Below are 9,321 nucleotides of genomic sequence, written 5' to 3'. Positions count from 1 at the left end.
CTTTTATTTTGAGGGGGCCCAGCTTCACTGAACACAGTTGGACACCTTTTGTGACCTTCTGTGCATGCAGGCATTGAATTCTCCATAGGTTGTTTTACTTCCATCGTGAAACCGCTAGTTTTCTATAAAAGAAGCCTTTGTTAAAAACAAAATTGAGAAAGTCCAAATAAATCCACCCTGTGAATGAGAAGCAGCAGGCATGGATTCCGGAAACCCACCCTAAACATCTGTTAAAAACATCTGCAACTGAGACTCAGACCGCAGTCTCCTCGACTCTATTCAGGAGCAGCTTTTTTTTCCATATTAACTTTCATATAATCCCTATCGGAAACATTTCAACATTGTGTATTGGGCTGTTTGCATGTTTGTGAAGCAAATAAACAGTGTAAATGTAGCAGTTTCCCTTTATTGCTAGCAGTAGTAGGGTTTAATAACCAAAAGAAAGTTTGCCTATATCATCAGGGGTTCTTAACCTTTGGGTCAAATGGGTCAGCATGATGTTTAGATTGGGTTGCTATGATACACTTTTACAATACAATGTATATTGTATTAATAATTATACGTAACCTTTTCTGGTAAAATAAGGATTTTGTAATTAACCAAGGGGCTAGGGTCGCCCTAGGCTGGTATAGATGCCCAAACCATAATGTGTAGCATTTCTAGCCTAATTCTTGGTTAACCCTTAGTTCCCCTTTAAAAATATCCATCTGACCAACGTAAATTTCATTAGACAGGAGATACTGTTTAGATCTCATGGTATAATTCATTGAGCCAATGTGTCAAAGGACTTATTTGCCTCAGGCTTTGATAAACGGCTGATGTCCAGAAGCCAAATGCAAATTTGTATGCATTCGATCATCATAATTCAAGTGACAGTTTATTGCTTAGTAAATAGGCCCTGGGGGTGTTGTGACGTCATCAGAATAACACACAGGACCTGTGCTGATACAAAGACTGTCAGAGGAGATAGGAACGCCATAAAAGCCCCTAAATAAGAATACTAATTGAATGTACAAAGAAAGCAGTAAAGTCATTGTGAGAATGAGGGTCACTGCCTGGTGTTGCATCTTAAATCATTCTCCCAAAGAGCTTTCACCACTATAGGGCCCTTGTGATGGCTGCAAGTGTTTTGTTGTTTTGGTGAGTGTTGTTGGCCACACACAGGTGGGATTACTTTGTCCCTACTTTGGGACATCCCACCTATCGATCTATGGGTCAGTTTATAACTACATAAATATACAGGCCCTGTCATCTCATGAATAAACAGGGGGGGGTTCCAGGTGTTACAGTGTACAGTATCTTTAAATATATGGGCCTTATCATATCATGAACGGACAAGAGTATAACATTGGGTGTATTTTAAGATGTACAGTCCCCATCAACTAATGAATGGGCAGTGAAGTGACAATAGGCATATCATCATCAAATGGCCAGGTCCCATCCTTTCATAGAGGGACAGTGATGTGAGAGTAAGGATAATAGTACAGTAGCAGTGGCAATAGTAGTGCAATAGTAGTGCCTAAGCCAGTGCCGCTGATGTTAAAGTGCAACTCTCAGCACCTGCAACAGCAGAAAACTGCCCATGGTTACTGGGAGTTGTAGCTTAACAGCATTGGAACACCCACCAAAACCTGTTTCGCCTCACTGCCCACCACTACTAAATATTTGTCTGCTTATGTGTGTGGCTACATTAAGGACTTGGTTTGTAATGGTTTGGCGTATTTGCTGTACACTCAGCTCTGGTATAAATCCACAGGTTACACCCAATTTCCGTTCCATTTTAATTTCAGAGTCTTAGGTTTCATATGCGCCTTTCTGCATACTGCTGGCTCTTTCCTCTGCTCTGCCTATTGGCCCTGATCTGAATGACACTCCTCTGGCCGAGCTAGCATTTCCCTGCTGCAGCTGCACTCACGCCAGTGTGAGGGACTTGCTTTTAATGTTTAACTGTAAGAGGGTATGAAAGGGAGAGTGAGGGAGGCAGGGGGAAGTGCGGCTGGGGATGAAAGAGGTGAAAGCCAAGCACTTTCTGAAAGGTAACTCTATGGGGCTGGTGCATTGCTCTTTGTACATTGCCAGAGAAGTTTGCAAGTTGGGCTTCAGGTAATGTTTGGTGGCATGAGTACTGGCACTCGGACAGACATACAGCCAGGACATGCCATTGACTCTTAAAAAGTTACTCAAAAAGCCACCGGAGTGTACAGTCTGTTATGGGCAGTGGCTGCAGCCGGGGCAGTAGCAGTGTACTTATTGTCAGCAGTCAGCAGCCCAGATCTCCATCCAAGAGAGAGCCTTCAGCCCAGGAAGAAACCATCGCCTGCCAGACACGGGATGAACCTGTAGCACCCACTAAACAGGGCAAGGAGCCTGAGAGAGGCCGACCGAGACCAAAGGACATAGATGAAGATCTTCAGCTGCTTGATGAGTTATTGGAAGAGTCCCAGGACTGCTTGTCTGATAAAGATCCAAAACTCAAGGCACAGGCTCTGGAATCCAGATGCCACATCACAAGCCCTCAGTCACAACCGCAAGTCTGCGGAAAGAAACCCCACAATCCTGAGACAACATTGGCAATACAGGGACAGCCACAGCTGCAACTGACCTCTTCCCTGCCCAACAATATCCATTACAGACAACAGGAGAACAACAGCAAAACAGTAAGTGGAGTGTGTTGCATTATGGATAACACTGTCTTAGTAATAAAGGAATTGTTGGGATGCAGGAATGTTATTTGTGCCCTGCATACACGCACAGATTCTGTAGTACATACCCTTGCGGCATGTTGTGTGTGTGTGTGTATATATGTATATATACTTTATATATATATATTGGAAACAGGCAGTACCACTGGTGGTCACAATTAGGGTCAATGGATGGACTATAAATACACATGGGAAAACTGTAACCCAAAGCAACCAATGAGATGTTTGTTTTCACTATTCAAACAGTAACTGTTGTTGGGATATTTGGGGAAAGCACTCTTTCACAAAAGTAAATTGGACTCCTAAAATAATACAATAAGAAGAAGTCCTAAGTATTTACCAAGGAGTAATTCATTATGGAGTTGCCATGTGATAATTTTCAGTTCATTCCACCCCATGACACCATAGGTGAAATCGGTCTCAGCCATTGGTTTGGTTCTGTGCTCTTTGATTTGTGGGTATTCTAAGATCCCTAGCCAATTAGTCAGGATTCGCATGGAAAATCTCCTCTTGATCTGACTGTGTGTTCTGACCATGTGTTCATGGGTACCAACATCCATTTAGTAGTAATTAAAAGGAAAAAGAGATTGCTCATTCTTTCAGCAACCTGGGCAGTCAAAGCCATTATGAAATATGATTTAGGTGGAGTTGTGCAGAAATGCGCACAGTCCCCCTCATGCAGGGAACACTTTAATAGTGAAGACACACTGAGCTACTTAGTAGCAGCTAATTGTCACAGCTACTAAATGCCAAAAATACCCTGCCATAGACAATACTTAGAATTGCCTCTGCTAAAACATAAGTAGAGACAGGTATCAGTAAATGATCAGCATTGACTATTTCTATAGAAGGACAAGTAGCTGCTTCTAGTAGTTCTTTGTGTCTTCACCCTAAATTCTGTCAATCTGCAGCCCACTACCTACTCTCCCCGCCCACCTTCTGTATTCTCTAGGTCAATTCTCTTCTTTGTTCTCGTATAGAAATGGGGAATGGCCATGGTATAGGAAAACAAGGCAGATGTTTGAAGGGGCCACTGAAACCTGGGCCCAGGGCCAGAACTAGGGGTAGGCAGGAGATGCACCTGCCTAGGGCACAACAGAGAGAGGGGGCGCTAGACAGGTACCCCTTTTGCCAACCCCTAGTTTGGCGTGTCCCCCAACCTCCATGACATCCCTGCACGTGTGTTTTTGTACACCCGCGGTGGGGGCGAGGTAGCCCACCTCTACCTGGGCCCCCCCAAGAGATTCCCTGCTTCCCTAGTGGGTCCATTCAACACGCAATTGTCAATATGAAACATGAGTCAGTGATTTAGGGGAAAATTACCTAATGTGCGAGTGTTGGGTGCTTGTGGAGTTATTGGGCGTAGGCTTAGGAGTAGGCTAAGGGTGCTCAATCATTGTCACCTCTTCTAACCTATACAGCTTCCCACCAGGAGTGACATACCGTGCATTATTAGTCTGCGAATGGGATCTTTGCCCTGGGGCCTGCCACTGCATTAAAGTGGCACTGATAGTATATACAGTATATATATATGAAATAACCAATCCAAAACACAAAGAGAGTGAGCGAGCACCCCCGTGTGGGCATACAAGAACAAAGTTACCTGATATTGTAATCCCTTTACAAAACTCCCATAGAAAATTAGGAGCCAGTTAAGAGAACAGTATACACCCTTTTCAGCATGACCTTAGTGAATAGGGTTTGTGCTGAACATACTTTTTGTCTGTTGTAATTAAGAAATATCTATGGTTTCTGTTATTTCTGGCACTAAACAAGAATATAAATTTTTTTGTACTTTAGTACTTCCTGTCACTTCCTGATACTGGAGAACTTTACAGGAGTTAATAAAACAAACTACCAGTCCACTGACAAGCCCCTGATAATGAGCTGCTCAAATGCTGCTGCTTAGAGAAGGAAGGGGTTTGTTTGTTTAAAGGTAGGGAGGGAGCGCTGAACAATTTGACCTGTTTATAAAGGAAGGGAGGGTGATTTCAGTGAAAATATCCCAAGTTTCAAATTAATTCTGTATAATGGCATAACATAGGAAAATCTGGATTTTTTAAATGAAAACAATAGGCAGGGTGTAATTTCAATACAAGTCCTATTAAATGTGCTTGTTTTCAGGGTGTATTTAGGTGTATACTGTCCCTTTAAATAGGGAACAGGCAAATGATCCTGTTTGCCCATCTAGCTGCGCAATGCTGTAACAAATGTAAAGCTACTCTTGCACGCCCAGGATTGGCCTGGTGTTTTGGCTGATTCTGACAATCTGAGCATAAATATCAGCTTGGCCGCCTTCCCTTAGCAACTCTGTGAAGAACTACATCTGTGTTTTCTAACTCGGTTTCAGTTAGAAATATCTGTATATAAACGCAGCACATACCTACCTGTGTGGGAACTGGGGGTGCAACAGGTTCAGGCACTTGCTCAGACTGGCTCTCAGTTTAGTTAAGTGGCCAAACATTTTTCTTCTCTTCTGAAGCTTCATTCTTCATCCCTGGCCCCCTGGCCATGCGAGCAGATGCCTCAGATCCTTTCCCTGGCAGGGGCCAGACAAGCACTCAGCTTTGCTTCCTGAACTCATTCACCTCCACTGGGGCCCTATTTTACTGCTCTTTTTTCCTACAGCAAATTCTTTCAGTCCTTCCTCAGAACTGATCTATATGTCACTTATGTCAACTATCTCCATTAGTAGGGACGGACCCACCGAGACTGCTACCCCAGGGGCCCAAGCACCCCCTCTGGGGCCCCCACTGGTTGCCCCTTCCCCCCCACAAAGCACCCTATACACCAGTCCCTGCCCCAGCAGAGCTTGCAGTCCCAATTACATTCAGTCCCAATCACATTAACACTCACTATGGTCAGTTTATTAATCTTATAGAGTGTGGCTAACTTTACTAAGATGAAGGCCCCCAGATATTGTTAAACTACAGCTCACAGAACCCCGACTGCTGAAGCCTGTGCACAGCCGTAACTGAACGGAGCTGATGCCAAGCTCACCTTGTACTCAGCCGGCTAACAGGAATCTGCAGGGCCCCTGGGATGATGGGGTAACTTATACAAATCCTGCAGGGGTCAGTGTGCAGCCCTATGGAGCAAACAAAGCCTATGGCTTTATCCACCTGTGCCACAGGGCTACTGTGTAGGAATGCAGGCATGTCCTGTCTGTGTGACACCTATGTTGATGTCTGCGCAGGTAATGCACAAAGGGAAGCACATTTTTCCTCTGTTAGTAAATCATATGGACAGGGTCTGCAGGACACTTCTAAGAATGTTTGTCTTTTTAAAACGAACATAACTCATTACAGTTGGTGCGTCTAAGCCGAGGCCCTCCAGCTGTTGTTGAACCAGATAACCCAGCATTCATCAGTGGCACCTTTTTCCCTGTTAAAATAAAGGGACAATATAACCCCTTTTTAAAACATGAGTTCAATGCATAGGGTTTGTGTTGAAGACACAGGGTCTAACTGGGTTGTGCAAGGCCAACCGGGGCTGCTACCCCAGGGGCGCCCACACCCCTTCCAGAGCCCCCAACAACCGCCTGCCCACCCAATGCCAACCCCTTCCTCCCTCCTGCGCATCTTATATTTACTTTCACTGCAATCGGAGGAGGGAGGGCAGGCGGGGATCAGTTGCGGGTCGGTGGGACCCACTAGGGAAGGGGCTCACTGGGTGTCCCGCTGGCCCAGTCCGACCCTGTGAACACATTTATCTATACAATATCATCTCAATTTTACATACCCAGAAACTACTGTCTCCCGTAAATAACATTGTCTGACACAGGTTCTTTCCTTCCCAGATTTTACATTTTCCTGGTATTTTCACTGATCTTTTTGCAGTCCCATGGCAGATGTAAAATAAGGGTTCTTTTGTAGATTTATCTAGGAGCCTGTTCTGGTTCCTACTAAAACAAATGACAATTCCACTGGAAAAATCCCTCTGTGTAAACTAACCCATCCCTTCCCCCAGACTAGTGAAAATAGTGATTTTTTTTTTTGTGCTTATACAGATAAGAATATTTATCCTAATAAGAGCAAGAAACAATAAAAATTGTAGATATTTTGTGATAATAATTCTACTAATAGTGTTGGTAGATCCTGTTTAATCATTAATTCTGGGTCATACTTTCCTTGCACAGTGCAGAACGTGTCATATAATACTTTCTGTAGGGCTCCATATATGTGTGCCAGGTAACCCACTGAGAAGCAGCCAGACCCCATTTCATTTGATGATTTTGCTTTATATTTTGAAGGTTCTGAAAACCAGAAATACTCAAGATGCAGAGAACAACAATCTTTCCTATCAGTAAGTACTGAGGGTGTGTAAAGCTGGCCACACAAGGGATAAAATGTGCCTCCCCAGACTGAGTTGGTAGTGTCTTAGTAATCCATTGGACAGCTCCGTTATATATGGCTATAAATCTGGTAGATATTTATCAAGCAAGTTTGAAAATCCTCATTGGCCATTTCCTGATGGGTTTTCATTGGCCCAGCATGGGGAAATGTGCAGAGTATAGGCAGTTCTGTTCTTAAAAGGGGTAATCTGTCAGCGGAGAAGGTCAGGGAAGGGAGCAATTTGTAGGGTATTACAATATTACCAGGAATTACATTGCTGGTAAATCTGTAAGTCCGGCCCTAGGCCATGATACCAGATCACCTTCTATGGCGCCCAATCAAAATCTTTTAACCTGCCCAATCAGCGGGCGTCTCGCCGACTTGCCGTACACGCACTGAATATCATACGAAACGAGGTGTCGTACAATATTATCGGTGCGTGTATGGCCAGCTTAACTCGCGCAAAGAAACTCCCAGTGAGAGACAAACCTGAAAATAGACTTGTGAGTGGCCATCTTATATCTGTCTATGGTTCTAATACACTAGAGTATGTAAAATAAACTCAGATGAAATCTGCCCTATAAAATGAATTTGAGGAATGTAGCAAAACGGACAAAATGTGCTTTTGGTCCAGTAGCAACAGCAACCAACCAGATGTCTGCTTTCATTGTTCTTACAGAAGTTGATCAGTGAATGCTAATTGGTTAATTGGTTTCTGTGGGTTTCTGGATTTAAAGCTTTTGAAAATGTTGCAGATGTGACTTATACCCTAAAGATAAAGCTGGAACTGACTTACTCTTCATCTACCATGCATGCAGTGCTTTACAGTTTGAAAGCACAACCCCCCTCCCCGTATTTTTATATTCAAATTACTCTTTAAATTAATTGTGATCCATTCATTGTGTATTTCTTCAGACTCCAAGGTGCGCAGGAGGCTAGAGAGGAAAAGCCAGCTCTAAAGTACAATAAATCTGAAGAAGCGCTTATGGATATTATTGCGCGGCAGTATTACCCATGAGGATTTCTGTCTGAGCAAAAAGGGCAACCAAAGCAACGGAAAAACCAAGAGGGAAATGCACTTTATCCAACACAACAACAGCAGCCTGTTTTCCATTCCTACCAGGGAAACACTTGTCTTCAAAGAGAATGCCAAAGGTTCTGATCGGTTTCTTTGCAGACGCAATAAGTTTTAATATGCAGTAAGCTTTACATATATATACAGTGCCCACTGAACCAATGGCACAGAGGTGGGCCAGGCAATGTTTGATTGACAGCTCGGATTTTTAAATACATTTAAAAAAAGGGATGGATGTTTTGATTAAAAAAAAGAATTTGGTTTTCATGGTTAATTTGCAAAAGACTTTTGTTATACAGCTTTTTGTGTGTAGGTGACAGGTCCCATTTAAAATGGACTCTATGGGGAAAAGGCCTTCCCGTAACTCGGAGATTTCTGGATAACAGGTTCTGGATAACAGGTTCCCATACTTGTATTTAGATCTAGGCTGATTTGTTCAACTACAACTCCCATCATTCCCTGGCAGCCAAATGAGTGATTCAGACAATATGTTGATCATATGCTGTTTCTCTATGCAAAGTCAGCCATGTTTGAAATTCAGTCCTTCAGCTATTGCTGGTTTACAATTTCTGTAACCACTGTTTTACTAGGGTTGATGGAAAGGTTGGTCAGTCAATGTCAGAGGATCTCTCTCTATGGCAAGGGGTATAAACCAAATCAATTTATGCCAGTTGGAATATAGCTCCAACCAGGCATTGGAAATTACCATGTAAGAGATTACAGATGGAGCTCAGGACATTGCAAACAAACATGGGAACTTCTTTTGTGTTATGGATATCATTATTCACAAGCATCTTTCACTCAATAAACGAAATATTCTTGCAGTACCTAGCTTTGCCACTTGGTGTCTCTGTCAGTATTCTGATCTGCTTGCCCACAGATTTACTATTCATGCAATTTTAGGTCATGCCATGGCTGTGATGGTAGTTTGCCACTAGAAATAGATCTATAACTGGCGTTAAACTAAATGTTTAAGCATTTGTTATTTCCTTGTGGTACAGTCATTCAGCAGCCCCTCTAGCTATATAAATATATATGGGAACTACTGACTTCTGCTTCCTGCAGGGGATGAACATTACACAGACTAAAGCAATGAACATTTGAAGCCACACACCACTTTGTAAATGATAATAATGATCCAGGTATAGGATCTGTTGTCTAGAATGCTTGGGGACCTTGGGATTTCCAGATAAGGGATCTCTCCATAATT

General features: G+C 43.1%; 1 protein-coding gene across 1 annotated transcript; it reads left to right on the top strand.

Annotated features, from left to right (window-relative positions):
• Positions 1 to 1,987: 1,987 nt before the first annotated feature.
• MGC147302 (uncharacterized protein) lies at positions 1,988 to 8,938 on the top strand. The gene is given in 3 exon segments (NM_001078942.1): positions 1,988 to 2,657; positions 6,955 to 7,007; positions 7,952 to 8,938. Coding segments are annotated over 3 exon segments (603 nt in total). The 5' UTR covers positions 1,988 to 2,210; the 3' UTR covers positions 8,055 to 8,938.
• Positions 8,939 to 9,321: the final 383 nt, after the last annotated feature.

This window comes from Xenopus tropicalis, chromosome 5 (assembly GCF_000004195.4).
Source record: "Xenopus tropicalis strain Nigerian chromosome 5, UCB_Xtro_10.0, whole genome shotgun sequence".
Lineage (NCBI taxonomy): Eukaryota > Metazoa > Chordata > Amphibia > Anura > Pipidae > Xenopus > Xenopus tropicalis.
This window is presented reverse-complemented; position numbering and strand designations above follow the sequence as displayed.